This window comes from Protopterus annectens, chromosome 2.part1, assembly GCF_019279795.1.
Source record: "Protopterus annectens isolate FY-2018-M chromosome 2.part1, PAN1.0, whole genome shotgun sequence".
Taxonomy (NCBI): Eukaryota; Metazoa; Chordata; order Ceratodontiformes; family Protopteridae; genus Protopterus; species Protopterus annectens.
Window position 1 is genome coordinate 1,792,559,868 of NC_056729.1, and position 23,172 is coordinate 1,792,583,039.

Consider the following 23,172-nt stretch of genomic DNA (forward strand, 5'->3'; position numbering starts at 1 on the left):
CCTTTTCATTTTTCTAGTAGATGGTCTTCTGGCCTCCAAAATGACATCCTGCACTTCTTTGGAGAGTAGTGTCTGATGTGATGTTAAGGAATTTTCCATGCAGCTAGGCTGAGAGTTTTCAGCTGACTGTGAAGGGTTTTGAAATTGTTCTGCATCAGCAGTAGAGGTGTTAGAGGCAGGGGCCACGGAGGAGTGTGTGTTAGGCTCCTCAGGAGAGATACCAGTGTTGTCTGTCAGTCTGGCCAGCAATCAGTATCATCCTCGGCTTGTCTGTTCTTACGTAGTGGTGGGAATGCATAAACTGACCGAGTTGTCCATGTGAAGGAAAGCTTCCCCAGCTTGAACATCCATTCCTGGCAGGTACTGTGCCTGAAATTCCATTTTTGTCCAGAGAGCTAGGTTCCAAGAGAGTCATAGTAGTCTGTGGGGGTAAGTATGAGTCCTCCCTGTTTGTTGTTGTTTGTCACATTACTGTGGTGTTGTCTGTTATTACTGCCAGCATTTCTTTTGATTGATGTGAAAGTGCTTTTTCTTTTGGGGCCCCTGCCCCTGAATGACCTGTCCTTCTGTTTATGACTTCTGTAGCTTGAGGCTTGCAGAATGGGAGCCTGTGTGTTTATAGCATGCTTGGGCCCAGCTGTGACTGTGTTGAGACCATAGATTTTTAGGTACCATTGAAGTTTCCTCATGTGCAGCTTTTGCATGGGATTAGAGAAATGAATGCCATGAATCCCCCAGAGCCTGCAGGATTTTCCAGGAAGGTTATTTTCTGAGAGGAGTTAGCTAGCTTTTTCTCCTTGTTATGGTGTATAGAATTGATGGTGGTTTGAACCTGCAAAAGAAATCTGGTATCTCTGCAACTTTTGTCTGTCTGACATTATGCGGTATGCCTTTGAGGTCCCAATGTTACCAACAGCCAAAACCTTGCAGCATGGGAAGGAAGGGTGCTGGTCTTGAGCAGCATCTTGATTTGAATTTAAAATGGGTTGAAATGAATGGATAAGTATGGGTCTCCAGTTCTTGGCTGCAGCTTCTGGCACTTGGCCTTGAATAAAAACACATGTGCTTGTTGATGCGTAAGAATTGCCTTTGTTATAGCCTCATGTTTAGGAGCTTTGTAATTTGTAGATGTGGTTCACACCCTTTGATTTTGTGTTAGTTTGGGCATACTTCTCATTTTGGAAAGAGGTAGAAAATGTTGTTTACTCATTTTATATCCCAGAATCCTGTTGTCTTTGTGTATAATGCCAATTGTTTGCAAGGAAATTCAGTTTTCCAGTTGTGCCAAAGCTTTGACAGTTTGCATAGATTTGCTTTTTTTTCATCCATTTAATAATATATCATTAGCACCAAAAGAAAATCCTTATGTGCAAGGTGCATCCAGAATTTTTGCTTCACCTTTTAAGCATGTGCTTCTTGTGGTCAGGGCAGGGTCTTGGGCCTAGCCAGCAGGGGAAGTAACAGAAGACCCGCTGTTTTGGATTTAGTAGATGGAGAAAGACTGAGAAGGCCTGACCACCATGGACCACCCGTGGTGTCCGTGGGGCGTAGGGGTTCTCGACAGGCGGTCACTGCAGTGTAGTCTGGAACCTGCAGCGGTGCAGCTCGAGGTCTTCTAGACCATTTTATAGCGAGCTTAACCGTAGTCGTGGGCGAACTGCGCCTGGCGTGGATGGTCGGGACGGACGAAGCTATTGGGCTTGAGCTGGTGGTGGTGGAGAGGGCCCAAACAAATCTCATGCAAAGTGTTGCAAGGAATGATGCGGAACATGGCGGTTGTATTTCTATTCTTAATACACAACATCGGTCTTTCTGAAGAAAAAAGATTTGCGCAGTCCTTGGTAATGGCAAATTTTGTTCCAAATTTTTCGGGAAGCAAAAGCCTGCGCCGTGCTACCAATGCTTCTGCTTCGCACAACCTACGGCACAAAAATTTATTTATAGACTACTTTCCACATGTCTCTTATAATTTAGCAGACTTCCTGGCGGTCTTAAGCAAGAAAAAGATACAACAACAGGATTCCTGGTAACAGTGGCCTTAACTCCTTTAGGGCCCTGAGAAATAACCTCTGGATCCGCCAAAAGAAACCGATGAGAATCAGGGACTCTGTAGTACCTGTCAGGTTTCCTGGGAGCAGGAAGAACCAAATTTGGAGACCAGGAATTTTCCAGAAAAACATCAGCAACAACTTCCAACACGGGGAATAGCGAGAGGCTTATGCTGAGGTAAATCCAGAAACTCCCTAATCAGTTTCTTGGATTGGGGATAATCCTGACTTTCCCATTTTAAATGTTCTCTGAGGGTATTTAAAGTATCACCAAAAGAGAAATCCTCCGGAGGAGAGGCCGAAGGGATGGACTCCTCTGCATCTGAATCCTCAAAAGGAGAAAAAGTCTGAGAAATTCCTCTTCAACAGCAGAAATGCTGGAAGAATCAGAACCTGAGCAGGACAAAACCTCAGGAGAAACATCCCTACTACTTTTAGAAGGAGGAGGCTGAGAACCGCTAATAAGAGTCAACAAATCATTAGCCATTTAAGCATTTGGGATTGAGGGGAACGAGAAAAAGCTGCAGCCTGCCGTTTCACAGGTTTACGAATGGAAGATTTACCTGCAAGCCTAAAGGACTCGGGAGGCCTGGCAACCGCTGAAGTTAAAGCAGACGTTGAAGGAAGAAGTTTGCTGTCAGAACGCAAAACGGATGCCTCTGACACCGGAGTCAGCTTAGCGGCTCTGGCAGAAGAGGCGACCAGCGACAGGTCGGAAGGCAAAATGGACGCCAAAGGGCCTACATCTGCGGAATGCAGGGAGTGCAAAGGTGTCTCACTGGCTACCGCCTGATGATGACCAACTTAACCTCATCTGAGGACTTAGCTTTCTGAGGCCTTTCGCGATCCTTATCCTTACGTTTCTTCGGAACATCCGAAGTGTGAAGACCGGCGGACGCCTTACCAACGAGCTTAGGCCAAACTCCAAAATGCCTAGCCAAAATCTTAGCCCGATGACAGATAGTACGTGGATTAAAGGAGGCACACAGATCACACTTGGGAACATCATGGTCAAGGCCTAAACAAATAATACAATAAAAATGAAAATCTCTATGGGGAATCTGCTTTACACAGGTAAGGCAATTATTAACTTTTTCTGACATTCATTAAGGCAAGAAAGGAGGATCCTACTAGCTGTAGTAGACTTCAACTCTTGTAGTCAGAAACCAACAAAGGCAAACTGCCAACCGGCACTCGTGCATGAATAGCTTCTGCTTTGGGCTCCGTGGCAAGGAAGACTGAGGAAGTGACGTTGGCTGCCTCCTTTTGTATCGGACGCCTTGACGTCCTTTACAATCGATGGCAACCGACATAATTTTTACTTACCTTGGGTATTCTGGCCGACTGAGGGCTACCGGGAACCCGGATAACCCATTTGTTAGGACTGCAACAGTGAAACACGATGAACATGTGCTTGTAGCTCTGATACACCTCTAGCTGAAGTGATGGCCAGAAGCAAGGCCGTCTTCCAAGAGAGAAATTTTAACTCTGCTGAAGCTGCAGGTTCAAAGGGGGGAGCAGGGTGAGCTTTTCCAACACAAAGTTTTGGTCCCAAGCTGGGGTAGGAGCTCTTCTGGGTGGCCTCAAGATGTTAGCCCCTCTTAGGAACTGTCTGATGAGAGGGTGCGAGAAAAGAGGTGGCCCTGTACTGAAATGAGCAGAGATGGCAGAGGCATGAATTTTAATAGAAGAGAAGGATAGACCCTTGTGTATTAGGTCTGCCAGGTAATCCAGGATAAGAGGTAGGGTAGGCTGTGCCATTCTGGCTCCCTTAGACTGGATGCAGGTGTAAAACCTTTTCCACTTGTCAGCATAAGACCTTCTATTGTTGGGGAGTCTGGCCTCACGTATAACATCTAGAACTTGTTTGCTTACACTGGCAGCTTGAAGAGAGGTCAGGGAATATGCCAGGCTGCCAGATTGAGGGCCTGCAATTGGGGATGCATGAATTCTCAATTCCTCTAGGTCAGGAGTGTTGGGATCTGAGATAGGTGCCATGGTGGCATGGGTGACAGGCTGTGCAGCAGTGGGTACCAGTGCTAGCGTGGCCAGTCTGGGGCAATCGGGATTGCCCTCGGTTTTTCCTCTCTTATTTTGAGCAGTACCCTTGAAATGAGTGGTAGAGGGGAAAATGCATAGACCAAGAGGTTTACCCACTGGAAGGATAGAACATCCACTTTCCCGGCCTTGCTGTGAGGTTCCCTGGTGCAGAATTTGTTGAGCTGATGATTGTAATGGGAGGCAGAGAGGTCTACCTTCGGGGTGCCCCATTTCTGGGTTACAAGGGTGAAGGTTCTTTGGTCTACCTATCACTCGTGCGGGTCTAGCAGGTTTCTGCTTAGGTTGTCTGCCAGAGAGTTTAGAGAGTCTGGCAGGAACTGTGCTAACAGGTGTAGTTGCATGGCTGTGGCCGTGTGCCAAAGGGTCATGGCGAGCCTGCACAGAGGATGAGAGCGAGTCCCTCCCTACTTGTTGATGCATCACATCACTGTGGTGTCTGTTTTGATCAACATAGGCCCCGAGTAGAGTAGGGGTCTGAAAGCTGTTAGGGCATGCTGAACAGCTAACATCTCTTTTTGGTTGATGTGCAAATGTATTTGATTTGGGCTCCACTGGTCCTGAATGCACCTGCCGTCCAGGTGTGCACCCCAGGCAACGTCTGATGCATCTGTGGTGAGGGCCTGGGTGGCATGGGGTAGTGAGAAGGGAAGTCCCTTGTTGTGGCAGCATGTTGCTGCCCACCAAAGAAAATCTTTCCTTAGACAAGGTATCATTAGTATAAGTTTCCAGGTCTTGACAGTGTTGACACCAAAGGTTTTTTTAGGTACCATTGTAGTTTCCTCATATGCAGTCTGGCATATGGAATGAGTAGAATGCAAGAACCCATAACCCTAGAGCTTGCAGGATTTTCGTTGCGGATAACTGGGTCCTGGTGGCTAGTTGAGAGAAGGAGGTTGTCAGGTAGGTTTGTTTTTCTGGTGTAAGTAATGCCACCTGGGATGCTGTGTCCAGACTTGCTCCCAGGAATACAATTCTTTGTGTGGGTACTAGTTTTGATTTCTTTTCGATTTGGAAACTAAAAACTCGGGTAGCTGCCAACCGGCACTTGTGTGAACTGCTTCTGGCTCCTCGGCAAGAAAGACTGATGTAATGGCATTGGCTGCCTGTTTTTATATCAATGATGATCTGACATCAGTCCTGGAGCGACAGCAACCAATGCAGAAATACATCTCTGATATTCGGGCCGACTGAGGGCTACCCTGGCAGGGATAACCCAAATGTGATGACTGCAACAGTGAAACACGAAGAACATCTACTTTTCCAAAACCAACTCTAGTCATCAAATCCAGTCTTGGATTACAAAGCACACATAAGCAAAAACTTCCCCAAAAATTGTTCCAGTTCCATAACTATCCTGTACAGGCACTTTCTTTGACAAAGGAAGATGTAGCATATTTTCTAGGGAAATTTGCTCTTATCATTCTACTGCAGGTTTTCCCAACTTGTCACAGAAAAAGAAGACAAAATGAATCTGACATTTCAATACAGATGAAGTCTATAACAGGTATTTCTTCTAACTTGCAAAAGAAAGAAACTAAGCGCTACCTACCGACATTTTCATATATCCTGTGTTCTAACAGGATGACCCACTCCAACCTACTCCAGGGATCCAAGCTAACAGTAAGACAGGTCTATGCACCCCAAATGCATAGCATGTGCCCGCCACAACGTTTAGCAGCCCTGGGTCAATAAGTTACTGGATGGCCAGTGTCCAGTTGCCCAACCTGGGTTATCTGGGATAATTCTGATCAGTGAAAGCTGGAACAACCTGCAAAAAAGAACTAAAGATTTGTTACACTAAATAAAACTGAGGTAGAACAGAAAAGCAGGGGAAAAAGTTAACAGCTTCAAGTATCTGGAAGGGATGGCTGAAGAGAATGTTAAATCTGAAAGCGCTGGTTTACAAAGTTCACTGAACATGTGGGAGAAACAGACAAATGCAGGTTTTGTAAAACCGAATTATAAACAGCAGCACACCTCATTGCTGGCTGTGACATACTAATAACGGCAGAAGGACTACATACTGAAAGGCATAATAATGTGGCAAGACTGTTGCACTGGGGATTGTGCAAACATCATGGTAATGCAGTGGCCGAAAAACACTAGAAACATAAGCCACAAAACAGATTGGGAGGGTGGCCTAATGGTTAAGATGTTTGCCTTATAAACACAAGGTGCAGGGTTTGAGTCTCACAAGGGATAATTAGCTAGGCTTAAAATGGCTTGCAAGGGCAGTTAGCTTAGTAATAATCTATGAACCAAATGAACCAAAATAACCATGCTATGAAGCATCATAAAAAATGAAGTTTAAATCACATGAGATCACACATTACCAACAGTTCAAAAGACAGATGCCATAAAAATGGATTTAGTGGTCCATGAAAAGAAGACAAATGTAGCACTGATCATTGAAATCGCCACACCGATTTACTACAGTGTCTTGAATTTAGAGAAACACAGTCATAAAATATCAGGATCTGTAGGCAGAAACGAGTGCAATGTGGAAGAAAGATACCTAGACAGTTCCAACAGTAATAGGAGCAACGGTTCTTATGAAAATGAATCTACAATTATATTTTGATATGTTACCAATACATGTAACCCCATACAAATTGCAGAAGGAATCATTGCTGGGTACATTGCAGGTGATGCGAAGTGCACTTTTGGCTGACATCAAAGATTGAAACAATGCTAATTTCATGAATTTTAATCATACTTTGACTTAGGAATGAGATCCATTCCCATCATAGTATTAGAAACCCAAAAAACTTAGAGAAATAAAAAAGGGAATAACCACTTTACAAACTTAAAATATTACTGGTGAAAACCAAGTTTAACAGAACAAAGTGAAATGCTCCTAGTGTAATCAATGTGCTGATACAAACACAAGTATATTATACACGGTACCAATACCAATAAATTAAAGAAGACTTTGTAAAAATACTAATAAATAAGTTACAGTAAATCAGCTTAGAGCAGTGATGGCGAACCTATGACACACTTGTCAAAGATGACACATAGCACAATGTTTTGGGTGACATATCAGCAATCACCAACACCTGAGTTACCAAAGACACTGCTTTTGCATTCATTGCTCACGTGAAGTACACGGAATTATTTTGGGTTTAGTATGTCAAAAGCTCCAAGCACAAAAGGTTCGTCATCACTGGCTTAGTGCCATGAGCCAGCAGTCTGATACTTTGAACAGCCTGTCCAGGAAACCACAGAGTGAACAAAGTTCAAAACAAAGTAAATAAAATGTCATTTCAAAAATCATGCTCTTCGCAATACTGATCCACCATCCTTGAATATCCATTTAAAAATATCTTTAATGGATTAATTGTTGAAAGAATGAACAAAACCACTTCACTTTATTCCACCTGCAAGTAACACTAATGAAAAATTACACAAAAGACTCATTCTGAAAATGTAAGAAGAGGGGTTTGGTGGAAGGGCAGAGTAAATGTTTGCCATGCAGACACATTTCTCTTCTGAAGCTCAGTAGTTAAGATGAGCACTGACTGATTCAACTACTTCAAGAGGAAGGACAGCAAAAGAGACTCTTGACAGTCTATGTGGCAGCATCTTCTTCAGATGCCAACTTTAGAGAAATTAACTAGGCCTTAGACTTCTCCTTTATTCATTTACAGGTATCGAGACTGCAACACTGGCACTTACAGCACTGCTTCATATTATGTTCCTCAACCACCCAGTTGTAACGGTGCTGTTGTAAGTTCTGACTCGTGATCTAATGAATGTGGGAACACTTGGAAGATTTTCATTTTCTAGGCAGAGAATACAGGAGTTCTTTACATGATGAAAGAAGTTATGCACTTATCAGAATATTTGACTGGTTGCCTTGGCACCTTTTTGCATGGCAACAACACTCCTCACAAACTTAAGTTCCTTTCCTGCCCTGTCCCAAAAGGCCCCTGCTCTAAGAAGAGGGGTCCAGAGATTGTACAGGAATAACCAGCTACATCACTAAACACAAGGATAAATGTAGCATAAAGGCTTAGGACTCTTAAGGAGAATAATCAGGGATATGGAATTCTTACAGATCCTTTGAACATGAGTGTATCACTGTTGCAGTCATTACTCTTGGGTTATCCTTCTGGCAGGCTACCCGCAGTCGGCCAGAATTCCAAAGTCTAGGTCCGGCGTCGGTTGCTGTCATCTCTTCCCTGACGTCAGTGCGCCAGGGGTATAAAAGATGCAGCCAACGCCATTTTCTTCAGTTTTTCTTGCCCCAGATGTCAGATGCCCCCAAATTGGTAGGCTATAAATTTATGCCAATAAGAATGCATGCAATAACAAACATTTCCTTCATCTATAAGCAAATACACCACATAGGTTGTATAGCATAGAGAAGTACAGATAAGTCCCAGCAAAGAAAAGGGGGATGGTGGGTGGGTAACCTGGACTGCAACAGTGAATACACTCAAACATCTACATTTATGGTAGGTACACAACTGTACTATGTTCATCGTGTTTCACTGTTGCAGTCATTACTCTTGGGTTGAATCCCAAAGCTGAGGTAGGGTGGCTGGGCTAAAAAGGATTAGGAGAGGCTATGAGGCCCTGCAGAACTGCAGTGGCAAAGCCTGCTCTAGACTTAAAGAGGTAAGTGGCAGTGCTTTGTGAAGGTGTGCAATGAACTCCAAGTTGCAGCCTCTAAGATATCTTTGGTTGGTACTCCTCTGAGGAAGGCTGCTGAAGTGGCTGCTGCTCTAGTGGAATGAGGCCTAATGTCCTTAGGCACTGATTTACCATGTTGAAAATAGCAGAAACAGATGCAATGGCCTATCCATTTAGAAATGGTCTGTTTTGAGATAGCCTTTCCTTGTGAACCTGCAGCATAAGACACAAAGTTGCTCAGTCTTTCTGAAAGCTTTAGTTCTGTCCAAGTAGAATCTTAACTGCCTGAGTATGTCCAAAGAATGCAGAATTTTCTCACCCTTGTTCTGTGGATTAGGATAAAAGGTTGGCAAGTGAATGGTTTGGTTGAGGGCCACACTGGACACCACCCTTAGGCATAAATGTAGGGTTTGTCCTCAGAGAAACCCTGTCTGGATGAAAAATGATGAAAGGTTCCACAGCCATGAGTGCTTGTAACTCTGAGACTCACCTTGCAGAGGTTATTGCTAGGAGCAGAGCTGTTTTCCAGGATAAGAATTTTATATCTGCTGTTGATGCTGGCTCGGAAGGAGGCAGTGTGAGTTTTTCCAAAACGTAATTGAGGTCCCAGGCCGGAACTGGTGCTCTGCTTGGAGGCATAATGTTTTTGGCCCCTCTGGGGTACTGCCTTATTAAAGGATGAGAAAAGATAGGTGGTTCCATATTGTAATGGGCTGAAATGGCAGAGGCATGAATCTTAATAGATGAGAAAGAAAGGCCTTTGTTTAGCATCTCAGTTAGGTATTGCAAAATCTGAGGGATATTTGGTACACACATGTCAATGCCTTGTTCCTGGTTCCAAGCAGAGAATCTCTTCCATTTTTCTGCATAAGATTTTCTGGTACTGGGCCTCCTGGCCTCCAAGATAACATCTATAATAGCTTTTGAAAGAGGAGTGTTCTGAATGCCTACATTATCTGCCATGCTGCCAGATTTAAGGTCCTGAGTTGGCTGTGCAGGATCTGTCTGTTTTGTTGGGTCAGCAAATGAGAAATTTGAGGCAGTATCCATGCTGGACCTTGAGACAAGCTCTTCAGGATTGGGTACCAGTGCCGGTGTGGCCAGTCTGGTGCAATCAGTATCATTTTTTCTTCTCTTGTCTGACATTTAGGAGTACCATGGGAAGGAGAGGCAGTGGGGGAAAGGCATATACTATTAGATTTTTCCAGGTAAAGGATAGTGTGTCCACTTTCCATGCTTGATTGTGATAAATCCTTGTGCAAAATCTCTGCAATTGGCAGTTGTGAGGGGAGGCAAATAGAGCTATGTAAGGGCATCCCCATTTCCTTAATATCATGCTGAAGACTTGTGGATCCAGTTTCTATTTGTGGGGATCCATGATGTTTCTGCTTAGTTCGTCTGCCAGAGTATTTGTTTTTCCTGGCAGGAATTGTGCTTGCAGGTGAACTTGATAAGCCAATGCTGTGTCCCATAAGGTCATTGCTTGTCTGCAGAGGGGGTAGGAATGTGTACCTCCCTGTTTGTTTATGTACCACATGACCGTAGTGTTGTCTGTCTTTATCAATAACTGTCCTGGATGAAGCAGGTCCTTGAAAGCTGTCAGGGCATTTTGAACAGCTAGCATCTCTTTTTGATTGATATGAAGATGCATGTGGTTTGCAGGCCATATGCCCTGAATACATTTTCCTGTCATATGGGCCCCCCAGGCATATTCTGATGCATCCGTTGTCAGTGTTTGTCTGGCTGGGGGTAAACTGAATGGCAGACCCTTGTTGTGGTGACAGGTTTCTGCCCACCATCAAAACTCCTGTTGCAGGCAGGGAATGAGTGCAATTACTGTCTCCAGGCTGTGGCAATGTTGAGCCAAACACTTTTTAGATACCATTGTAGTTTCCTCATATGCAGTCTGGCATATGGAATTAGAAGAATGCAGGATGCCATGAAACCCAAGGCCTGCAGGATTTTCCTTACAGATAAGTCGGCTTTTGTTGCAAAATTCTTGAAGTAAGTAGTCAGTTGCTTTTGTTTGTCTGGCGTGAGATAAGCCATCTGGGCAGTTGTATTTTGGCTTGCACCCAGGAATATTATCTCTTGAGAGGGCACTAGTTTTGATTTTTTATCGTTTACTGTGTACCCTTGGCCAATTAGTAATCTTTTTACAAACGCCAGATGCTTGCGAAGAATGCCTTTGTTCTCTGCTTGAATTAGGCAGTTGTCCAAGTAGGGGTATATTTGAATTCCTTTTTGTCTGCAAAACGCAATTACTGGTGCCAGGCATTTTGTGAAGACCCTGGGCGCAGTAGATAAGCCAAAGGGCAGTGCAGAGAATTGGTAATGCATTGAGCCAGCTATGAATCTGAGGTATCTTCTGCAAGACTGTCTGATTGGGACATGCAGGTATGCCTCTTTTAGGTCCAAAGTTACGAGTCAAGCCTTCTTGCCCAGCATGGGCAGTAGCTGCTGTAAAGTCAACATCTTGAATTTTGGAACTTCCATAAATGTATTTAGTATAAACAGGTCCAGTATAGGTCTCCAGGTTTTGTCCTTTCTGGGTACTAGGAAAAGTCTGGAGTAGAATCCTTGCCCCTGCTCTTGTTGTGGTACATGCTGAATGGCCCTCATATCCATGAGGGCTGTAATTTGTTTTTGTGCCTCTGCCTATTGATTGTGTGGCAGGTCTGGCATACCTTTTGACCTTGGTAGAGTGTGAAAATGGAACCTGTAGCTTTGAGAGACTATGTTCAGGACCCATTTGTCTTGGGTAATCCTTTGCCAATTTTATGAAAAAAGTGCTATTTTCCCCCCCAAGGGGGATGCCAAAAGAAAAGTGCTTGGATCTGGTAGAAGAAAGTCATTGGGACTGTTTCCTGAAAGGTTGTGATTTGTCTTCTCCGCTTTTGGAGGTAGGAGCACCCCATTGTTTAGGCCTGTATGAGCCTTGGGGCTGAGATCTGCCTCTGGGATGCCTGTATCTGCCTCTTTGTGTTCTGTCTGACACTGGAAAGGACCAATTTTTAGAAGGCCAGTTTCTGCTAAACCTGGGTGGCTGTACCTGTAAGAAATCCTTGACTTGTCTGCATGGATTTTGCTTTATCCTCCATTTTTTTCAACACCTCTTCTGCTTTAGTACCAAACAAAGTATCATGCTGTAATGGTGCATCTAATAATTTTTTTTTTAACATGATCAGGCAGGTTTTGTTCCTTTAACCGAGCATGCCTTCTAATAACAGAACCTGTAACAGCGGCCCTGCAAGAGGCCTCCAGTGAATCATAACCACATTGCAAAGTATGCTTTCCCACTTGTTCAGCTGCATGCAATAAATCCTGCAATTCCTTGTTCTCTGAAAATTCAGTATTTGTCAACTTTTTCTGTTTAAGCAGTGACATAAAATATTGCTGATATTTAAGCATATGAAACCTGACAATTTAAAGCCCTTACAGCCAGGGTAGCAGAAGTGTAGACTCCCCCCCCCCCCCATCTGTCTAGAGCCCTGGAATCCCTATCAGAGGGGACAGGGTTTTTTTGCAATGGAAGCTTTAACCCCCTTGGGACCCTGAGAAATAGTTTCTGGGTCAGCAGCGGGGTTTTTATACAGGAATTTATGAGAATCTGGGACCCTGTAATATCTATCTGGCTTAGCAGGTGCAAGGGATAAAGAGTCTGGGGACAGGCCGGACTCTGAAAATACATCATCTACAATGTTTAGAACAGGTGGAATAGTAAGGGGTCTGTGCTGAGGAAGTAGCAGAAAGTCTCTGAGCCTTTTCTTAGATTCAGAATAATCTTGGCTCTTACAGTGGAAATGTTCCCTCATGGTATGCAGGGTTTCCCCAAAAGAATAATCATCAGGAGGAGAGGCTGAAGAAATGGATTCTTCAGCATCAGAATCTTCATAGGGAAGCATGGAGTAATCCTGTTCAGAAGAGGAATCAGAGGAAATAGAAACCTGATCAGAAAAATCATACTCTGTCTCTTGCCTAGGCCTCTTATCAGGAGGGGGATGGGAGCCTCTGATCAAAGTAATTAGGTCTTCGGCCATTTTGAGCATCTGTTTTTTAGGCACGGAAGTCTGAGTAGGAGAATGCTGTACTTGTTTTCTTTGTCTTTAGTGCTGCTTTAGTCTTTGAAGCTGAAGATGGCTTAATATATAGTTGTGTAGGTCTGAAGACACCCTCAGAAGCCGATGCCTGCTCAGCGGCTCCGGACCCATCTGAGGGAAAGATTTCCGAGTGTCCAATACCTTGAGTATCCAGAGGCCCAGTCGGCTCCACGTGGGAGTCGGAAGCGGCCTGTGGCTCTGAGGTAGTGGGTGCCAGGGGCTGCAAAAGCGCCTCACTGAGAACCGGTGAACTGGCGACTGGCCTAGTAGAGGCTTCGTCATCGGTTTTGGACCTCGGATGCCTATCCTTTTCCTTGTCCTTGCGTTTTTTGTAAACTCTGGTTGTCGGCTGATCCGACGGCATTATATAATTAAATCTTCGGCCAAAGAAATGGAATGCAGAGTCGAACATATGCTTGATAGTGCATTGGTTAAATCTAGCACAAAACCGACAACTAGCAACGTTATGATCAGGGCCTAGGCAAGGAATACAGTAAGAGTGAAAATCCTTATGAGGTATTTGCTTCCCACAAGAAATACAATTGTTAACTTTTTCTGACATCGGTCTGGAGCAAGAAAAAAGTTTCCCCAACGGGGTACTTAGCTTTAATGAAGACTTTGGTTCTGAAATTCGTATTCGAAAATCTCAGGAGTCGGCAGACCGGCACTTGCGAACTGCTTTTGCTTCGGGCACCGTGCGGCAAGAAAGACTGAAGAAAATGGCGTCGGCTGCATCTTTTATACCCCCAGCGCACTGACATCAGGGAAGAGGCGACAGCAACAGACGCCGGACCTGGACTTTGGAATTCTGGCCGACTGCGGGTAGCCTGCCAGCAGGATAACCCAAGAGTAATGACTGCAACAGTGAAACATGATGAACATCCATTCCTTTCTTGGCTGGAAAGAAGACTACAAATGACTGTTCATCCTTCCTGATTTCCTTTGTGCAATGTTGGAATAATCAGGAAAGAAGACTGGCAAAATAAATTGACTGGTTCATACTGGTTTGTGTAGCCATTTTCAGCATAAAAGATGTGTTAGTCCCAAGTAAGACTATCTGGTTGAAAAATTATGTAGTGATATTTGGAAGACAGGACATGAGAGTTCCAAACTCTTCTTGCAGAAGTGATGTTTACCAGAAGATCAGCCTTCCAGGTCAAACATTTTACTGAAATAGAATTTGCTGGCTCAGACTGGGATTTAGTTAATGTCTGCAGAGCAAAATTCAGGTCCCAAGAGGGAGCAGGCTAAACAAAGCAGTCTGGAATAAAAAAATCCCTTTCAAAAATGTTTTACATGTCTTGCAAGATGCCAGAGAGGATGCAGTAAAGTGATCCTGTACTAAGTAGTAACTGGCTCCCTTCTTAAATAAATCTGCAAGAAAGGTGAGCATGCTGGCAAGAGATGCAGACGTAGGACCTATATTTTACTGCAAGTGACCACAGCATAAATTTCATGAATTTACCTTTATAAATTTTCCTTATAGGTTCACAGGTAGGTTACTAGGCTATCGGCCCTAGGGCCTATACAAGCCTAGCCAAAAAGGTACCCTGGCTTTTGCCACACAAGAAAATTATTTTCCTATGCCCCTGTCGAGCAGAGCCACAGAGGTGATCCCCGGGGTGAATTTCCTATTTCCCATCCATAAATCAAGATTTTTCTTGAAAAGTGCTAATGAGGAGTTTTGTTTGATATAGATAGGTAGTTTGTTCCAGAGTATGGAAAGTCTCTTGGAAAGGAATCTATCCCTCCAGCATGTTCTATTTATTGTGGTGACAAGGTTTATGTCCCTAGAGCGTGTAGCTCGGAGGGATTGGGATTTCTTTAAGTGAAGCACATCCAACAGCTCTGGGTTTGACATAGCTTTGTATGTTAGGCAGAGATAGTCTCTGAGTAGGCGATATGCGACGGAGTAAAGCTGGAGTTTTCTGAGACGGTCTGCATGGGGCATCTGTTTGAGACTGGTAATCCTCTTTGTGAGGTATTTCTGCAGCCTTTCCAGTTGTTGTAGATGTCTTGTGAGGTGCATACCAAAAGGCGCGTTGTACTCTCTAATAGGTCTAATGAGTGACTAGTAGAGGGGAACAATGACCTCTATTTTTTTTCCTGGATGAGAACCCTTTTGTGATGTGGTGTGCCACGTAGAAGGATTTTCTGACTACTATGGTGATGTGATTATCAAAGGAGAGACTACTGTCCACCTGTGTCCCAAGTCTCTTATCACACTTTCGGTGTTAAGTAGACTACCACCTATGTGGTAGCTCATGGGTACAGAGGTTTTAACCAAAGGGGATGACAATGCACTTTTTGCCATTGAGTTTGAGGTCTTTGAAAATAAGTTATTAGAATGACTATCTCTGTGGGAAACAACCAGTCTCTGGCTATCATTGGAAGTGGAGAAACCATGCTGTCACAGGAAGGGAGCATATGTTCAAGTGAAGCAGTCCAAAAAGATGTGAAAGCAGACATGGGTGCTGTGGAAATAGAGTTGAGGTTACAGTAAGGGGAACCAAATCTGGCAAGGCCAGAACATGGTGATAAGATACTTTGCACAGTCTAACTTTCTGGAGGAATCTGTTTATGAGTGTCAATGGAGGAATGCAAATAGGACATCTGGTGGTCAATCATGGGAGAATATGTTTCTCTGTGGCTGTCCCTTCTAAAGAATGATGTTGTCAAAAATTTCTGCATTTGGTGTTGGATGAAATGGAATCCTCTTCCTCAGAACCACAGTCTAAAGGAGAAGGAATCTCAGATGAATAAACAAGGGATTTCTCGTCAGAATCCATCTCTTCCTAAACGGAATCCTGTTCCCTGGGAGTTTTAAGAGGAGTAGAGGATTATAGAGGAGAAGGAACAGAAATTCCATGACAAGCTTTCAAAGCCATAAGGGCATTAAACAAACCCGGAGTGAAATTCTGCCATTCACTGTGAGGGTCTTTAGGAGCAGGAGAAACATGTTTTAAGTTTTTTGTTTCTTTTTCAAAGGGATGTCTGCCCTGTAAAACTCAGAAGGCTCAGATGCTAAATGACATTGCACAATTGTAGTGGGAACTTCCTCTCTAAGCAAAATCTGAGAAACACCCCTAGACCCATCGGTAATAATCAGCCGCAATTCCCCCTGAACATCCAAAATGAACATCTGCAAAGCCTCCATGGATGTGCATGAGGTCAGATGCATGCTGGCCTCTGAAGGGGTCGCAGCAGAGAAATCCAATGGAAGAGCCGGGTGATCCTCCAGGCTTTCACTAGCCTCGGGAGAGACGTCTGGTGAACGCAGCACAGCGGAAGAATTGGCCCCAGACTTCTTGGCCTTCTTCACAGACGGCTGACCCTCAGAGTGGGAAATTCCCTCCATAGTGTTTTTCGTTAAAAGCTTACGATGTTGGCTCTCCAAATACAATGCCAAAGAAGAAAGCTGACTACGTAAAGTCTTTGGGATGAAAGCCTGATAAATGGAACAGGATGTATAGTCGTGGGAAGCACCGAAACAAATTAAGTACTGCTAGTGATGGTCTTTACGGAGAATACGTCTCCCACACTGGCATTTACCCTTTCTGGATAACATGAACCCCACAAGCAACAAACAAAAAGGAAAACAGAGAAGATCAAAAACTCCAATGGGGCACTTCTCTGAAACGGCTTGGTGAACCAGCAACAAAGCGGGCATTCAGACCAACAATCAAAGGATGGCATTTGGACTGGCGGCAAAGAAGTTCTGAGGATGGTACATCCAGACGTCACCTTTATGCCCTACACTATACACGGGAAGCATGCATGTGACATACGATGTAACTTCAATCAACCTAAATCTTTGGTATACTGGCTGGACATCAGGCTGCTCTTGGCAGGGGAGCCCTATTGTAAAGAATACTGTAACACTGAAACGGAAGTTCATCTGGTAGTGAATGGCTCACACCTGGAAGCACAGTAATCCCCTTGATGTCATTGTTCACTTTGTGTAAAAGACAGAAAAGAACCAGGAGAGAGGCTAAGCTCAGAAGCTAGTCATGCATTTATGGGTGTTACATGTGAAGTGCTGGTACTGGGAGGTACAGGGTACCTGAGCTTCCAAGTGTGGAACCTTCAAAAAAATGATGAAGCCTATCAATATATTAACACTAGAGAAGGACACAAAAGTAAAAAGAAAATAATTCACAAGCAAATAAAAAACAGGGTCATTATTTCAGGAAATCTATACACAACATTGAGTGATGTACAGTAGCAACATTGCTGCGCGATTTATCAGCACAGCACTGAAAGAACACAGAACTGCATAATGCAGGAATCACTAAGAATATATTCAAATGCATTTGTATGACTGAGTAAGAAAACGTTATTTTAAAAAATAATGGAAAAAAATAGTTAAGGGTGGAACACTTTGTGCCCCAGTGTTAGTGCATTAAGTGTCTAACTTCTGACTAATGGAGCTGCATACTACCAGTTAAGCAACTCTTTTCATTTGTGATACATACCAATAGCAAGGATGCCCCCTTTCCTCTCATTCACATCAGAACTGGAAACCAGTTCAAAAATGAAGTGGTTCAGCTCATCGTAGAACTGTGTGGCTTCCTCCTGGCTTACCTGCACACAACAATATCATGGAGTTAGCAACAATCAAGATGAAGTCTTCATCAGCTCTTCAAATAAAATAATTTTAAGGACACTTATGACAGACACTCACATTGCTACTGTTTTAAAAAAAAAAAAATGCTTATAAACACTGACTACTGTTTTAAAATTAAAAAAAATGCTTATAAACACTGAAAACTTGCAGTCCTAGTCAAGTACTATGAAATGACTTGATAATTTATGGTCCACAACAGAAGGCAGTACTTGGTTAAGGTATTTACTTCACAATCAGAGGATACAGGGTTTGATTCTAGAATTGGGAAATTTGGCTAGGTTTAAAATGGCCCACAATGGCAGATAAGTTAGTACTAACCTATGAATCTATAACGTATCACATATCTGTAAACAAAGAATGACAGCACTAGACATTTAACAGGCATTTTTACTAGAGGGACAAATCCAAGAAAGTATTATTCTATGCAAATGTTGTTCCAGTCACACCACTAGCTTCACAGCACAAGCTATCCTAAATGTGATTATAAGCCAGATAAACTTGAGTTTAATTAGTGGTCTACACCTGGTGGAGCCAGCCTGGAAGGGATGGGATTAAATGGTGAATGATGGCTCCCAAAACCTGGACAGAATGTTGAAGAGTCCTAAAGACCTTACCTGTTGACGAAGCAGTCTCATACTTCAATAACAAATTCTGGAACACCATGCTCCCTCTCAAACTATTAGAATTAGAAACAAACCTGCTCCTTGGCTTACTAAGGAGACCAGACAAAAAATGAGACTGAGAAATAAATCCTGGTCCAAATGGAGAAATACTAAAAACCCTAATGATCACCTAAATTTTAAACAGCTTTGAAATGCTGCAAAAAAAAATCAATATTTTTGGGTAAAAGAAACTATTACCTTAAGTTTCAACAGACCCAACATCAAAACCCACAAACATTCTGGTCAGGATTAAATACATTGCTCCATCCTGGAAAGTCCAAAACACCTACTCCTTCCAACTTGCAAAACTCTCCTACCCAGAGAGTGCTGATATTTTTAACAATTTCTTCTCTGAAACAGTTACCTCTTTAGCTAATACCCTACCCCCCATACCATCAGTTATCACAAATGATTCACCTCTCCCAACAAACCTGCCACACACACTACATTTCCAACCAGTGCCAACATCACTCATACGTACCTTACTCTTCAAACTTAAACCTTGTACCCCATCAGCTGACCTCCTTCCAGCTGAATATCTCCAAATGGCAGATGGAGTTCTTGCCTACCCTATTTCTTTATTAATTAACAGAACCATCACTGAATGCTCCATCCCATATCTTTGGAAAGTCTCTCACATTATACCTCTCCATAAGGGTGGTAACTCAAACGAACTCTCAAACTTCCGCCCCATAGCCCTACTTTCCCCACTTGCAAAAATTATGGAGAGATGTATTCACAGACAAATACTTGATTACCTCCTCCAAAACCACCTACTAGTAGACTGCCAAATGGCTTTAGGCCATTCCATAGTACGACAACAGCACTCTTTATCCTTTACTGACTCCATTAATAAAAGCCGTAACAATAACATACTGTCCTCAGCCCTCTTTATTGACCTCTCAAAGGCATTTGACATGGTTAATCATAAACTACTGTTAGAAACTCTTAAGTTTCTCTCATTTGACACCCAAGCTGTCAAGTGGTTTAAGTCCTATTTAGAGAATAGACAGCAAGCAGTTCTTTGGAATAATAAACTTTCCCCTCAGCTCCCTATCGCTCCCGTTGTCCCAGAGCTCCATTCTGGGACCTCTCCTATTTACCATTTTTATTAACGATCTGAAAACCTCCATTCCACAAGCCACTTGTATACAATACGCCGACGACTCAACATTAATATGCAGTGCTTCCTCACCTGCAGAACTCCAATTTAAGACCCAAACAGTATTTAACTTAGTTGAAAAATGGTTTCATCAATGCTGTCTCCTCCTTAACCCCCCCAAAAAAACTATTATTATTTACTCCCACCCTTAAGTCCTCCTCTATTAACTTTACAGTCACATCCAACAATGGTACTACAATAGCTCCCGATATGACGACCAAACTTCTAGGGGTTACAATTGATCATAATCTTACCTTTGAAACACATATTATCCTAACTGTTAAATCAGTTAATAGAAAACTTGGTTCCCTTTATAGACTCAAACCCTTTCTCACAGCCTCAACTAAATCCACTATCGCCCAAACTCACCTACTCTCAACCCTTCTCTATGCCTCCCCAATTTACTCAAACCTCTCCAAAAGCAATATCCATAAATTAGTAACATCCTATAATAACATAGCCAAATTTGCTACTGGTTCTTCATTTATAACCCATCACTGCCAGAATCTTAAACTATTAGGTTGGCTAGAATTACAAAATCAGATTCTGTTACAACAACTTACTATCACTCATAATATTCTACATCATCCCTCAAATACTCTCATACTCTGTAACCTTGTTAGCCCTTACAAAAACCTTACCACCCTACGATCTGCCAGTAGGGTATTAGTATCTACCCCAAAATCCAACAATAAGTCTGGGGAGTGCTTGTTCATGAACTCTATTGGTAATTTATGGAACAAGCTTCCTACTGAACTAACATCCATTTAATCTATACCACTGTTTAAAAAGCACCTAAGAATCCTCCTAACTTCTCAATGGCTATGCCCTTGCTTGAATCCAGACTAACAGTCCAGTTCCACCTCTGCTGCCTATGTAGCCTTTGTTTCTTACTTCCTATGAATCTACTGAAGAAACTCGCTTCCCATGAACCAATGAGAAAAAAAAAGAAAAAAAATAATTTTTTGTTGTGGGAATGTAGTTGTTTTTACAAAAGTTTTTACAGCTATATTAAGTATAAATCTTTTCATTAACTTTTTTTCAGGAGTTTACTAATGTAAATTTGAAAATGTGTTTTTTTTCTGTATGTAATCACTCTGTTATGATTTTAATCTCTTGGAGCTTTTCTCCCCAGGCCTCCGCTGAAAATGGACATATATCCAGATGGACTTTCCCGGTCAACAAATGTAAAATAAATAAATAAATAAGAGCTGTAGCACAAGAGCTCCATCTGAATAAGACTGACAGGTTCATAGCTATAAACTAAGCTAATGACCACCAGGGCCTTTATAAGCCTAGGCTAGCCGTGCAATCCAACTAAACTGTGTCCCTGTGTATCATGGCCATTCAATAGGAAGGGATATGTTAGTTAGGACATTTCCAGAGATTATGTGGGGGATATTAACTTTAAAACATCTGTGGTATGTAGTTTTGTGAACTTATTATGGAGGGACTGCAGCAACTTCAATAAAGGAATACTGATAGTGGAAACCTATCAAGGAGTGAACATAAACTCCAATTAGCGTCACAGGTATGTGGAAGTGCATATTTTCACTGGCTCTAGCATAACAAACATTGCATTTTATGCTCTGGCTAAACACAAAAGTGTTAAGAGGAAACAAAACAGTTCCTGACCCCATTACAGTGACATCTGTGATCCCTGGATCTCATCTCCCTTTGCAGTATCCTTGAATGGAAGAGGTCAGAAGGCACAAATGGGCCAACGGGAAAAAGTAGTATGATGGTTTAAAAGGAATTGTGCTAATTTTTTCCATTCACCCACTAATTCTTACTCAGAAATACTAGCCATTTATATTTTAAAAAAAGATAAAAATACTAATGCAAGGTCAAGCTCAGTGCATGTGAAAATGCACAGCAATATACTTTCAGCTGGAGGGATGAAGGATATAAAAGCTGTTTTAATGTGGTGATAGCCATCCCACTCTAATACTGACAAAAATGCAACACAGCAATGAAGGAAACTTAGTTTAAGTCATCAGTGACATGGAAAATGCATGTTCACTACTCATTAAACACCCATGTTGTACCTTTGTGTAAATAAATGGCCTATATGCTGTTGAATTCATCAAAAATACTTTAAGGCTCCAGAACATACAAACACTGTTCATGTTTTTTTTAAGAAAATGTTACAATGAACATACCAGGAAAATAACCAGCATTACATTTTAACACAGAGCAGCAGAATCCATATTCAAGATGCCAAAAACAGTCTGATCGACATTAAACTGCAACAGACATGAAAAGTACTAACATACAAGGTGAAAGACTATTTAGATTCACAAAAATGTTCCACAAAGTTCACTGCAGGAAACTTGATAAATTAACAATAGTTAACTACACGAAACGTATAGTAAATAAATAAACAAACATGTAAAGCAAAGCACTGGACTGTGCATTTCTTCAATTTTCCAGTGAAGTCACATTTTTTTCCTAAGGTTTAAAATGCTTAAAAAAACGCAAAAAGAAAAATTGGTACTTGCGTATTATCGCAACCAGATTTGTTAACAGCAAAATCCAGTTGAGTAACGATCATTAAATATGTTCATGAATACTGCAAAAATGTTGTATAAGGGTAGTTCTTCTACACCAACACTGATTTTTCTGTTCTGATATCACAAAATGTAAAAAAAACATACTGTTCGTGTGTCTTTGTCTACTTTACTCCCACCATTTCTGTTATCTCAGTTCCAGCTGCTGCACGTTTCTTTCTCGTGGCAGCAAGTGTTGTGAAACTACTGTTATACATTTCCCACCTATACATAGTAAGACAAAACCACAGAGTCAGTCAGCCACCCACATCATTTACAGTACTAATGAAATTAATGACCGGTATAATACAATTTCTCTTTTTTGGAATATGCCCCCTTCCGAACTTTCTCATTGAGAAATGGACCTGAAATCAGCTGTCAACATCATGCATCCGTCATCAGTTAATATCATTAGCAATGCAATGGTTGATTATTTTCGAGATTGATTTCAACATTGCTTGTAAATAACAAGTGTACCACAAGCAGTTTTTCGGTGTCCTTTCAACATCGATTAAAACATTGGCTCTAAATAAACAGTTTACCCTAACCAGTTTTCGTGTGTGCATGTGTGCCTTTTCTGAACAAACCCACAGTACAATAGCAGCCCTGGAAAGTCAAGCGTGTGTCTGTAATGCACGCAAAAGAAGTACAGGATTTAGTTGTTCCTGCAAATGAAAGTAATAGGAAGGTTTCTGGTAGTACTAAGGACTTCCCAAAGGAGCATGAAGTCTTACCTGCTCTGGCTTCTCTGTAGCTATGCGCATGTCGCAACTGCGGAAATCTGGTTGCGATAATACATAAGTACCGTAAAATCAAGCAAAGTTAGACTTTCCACTGTGTGATACCTTAAACCTTTTGTATCAGAGGCAATATGGGATATATGCAAATTACCCTTTAAGGATATCAGGTGCTTCAGCTAAATGACAATGTCCATGACTTTTACTTTTAAGTCTATTTATGGACAATTTCAGGCCAATAAAGCCAAACCCTGTAGCTGTGAACATGCATGTTTCTGCCTTCTTATGGCATCATCAGCACAGCATAAGAGGAATGTTTGACTTTTGAAAACACAGGGTTGTCATACCCATCTGATATCCATAAACATTAGGGTGTCTACCAAATATCCCAACTAAACTAAAACAATAAGTAAAAAAGGTCACACAGGAAAACCAATTGGTTAAAAAACACAAAAAGAAAAATCTAGCTAAGCTAGACTTTCCACTGTGATACCTTGATACAAGAGGTTTAAGGTATCACATATTGGAAGGTTTCAAATGCCAATAATTATAAGAACTTTAATGGCACAATTATGCAGGAACTCAGAA

General features: G+C 42.2%; 1 protein-coding gene across 2 annotated transcripts in view; it reads right to left on the reverse strand.

The window, feature by feature from the left end:
- Positions 1 to 23,172, reverse strand: part of MTOR (mechanistic target of rapamycin kinase) — a 4,577,509-nt gene that overhangs the window by 4,384,439 nt on the left and 169,898 nt on the right. For both annotated transcript variants that reach the window (XM_044063218.1, XM_044063219.1), the window contains exon 3: positions 17,323 to 17,431. In XM_044063218.1, the coding sequence (XP_043919153.1) occupies positions 17,323 to 17,431 (109 nt within the window). The remainder of the gene's footprint in view (positions 1 to 17,322; positions 17,432 to 23,172) is intronic.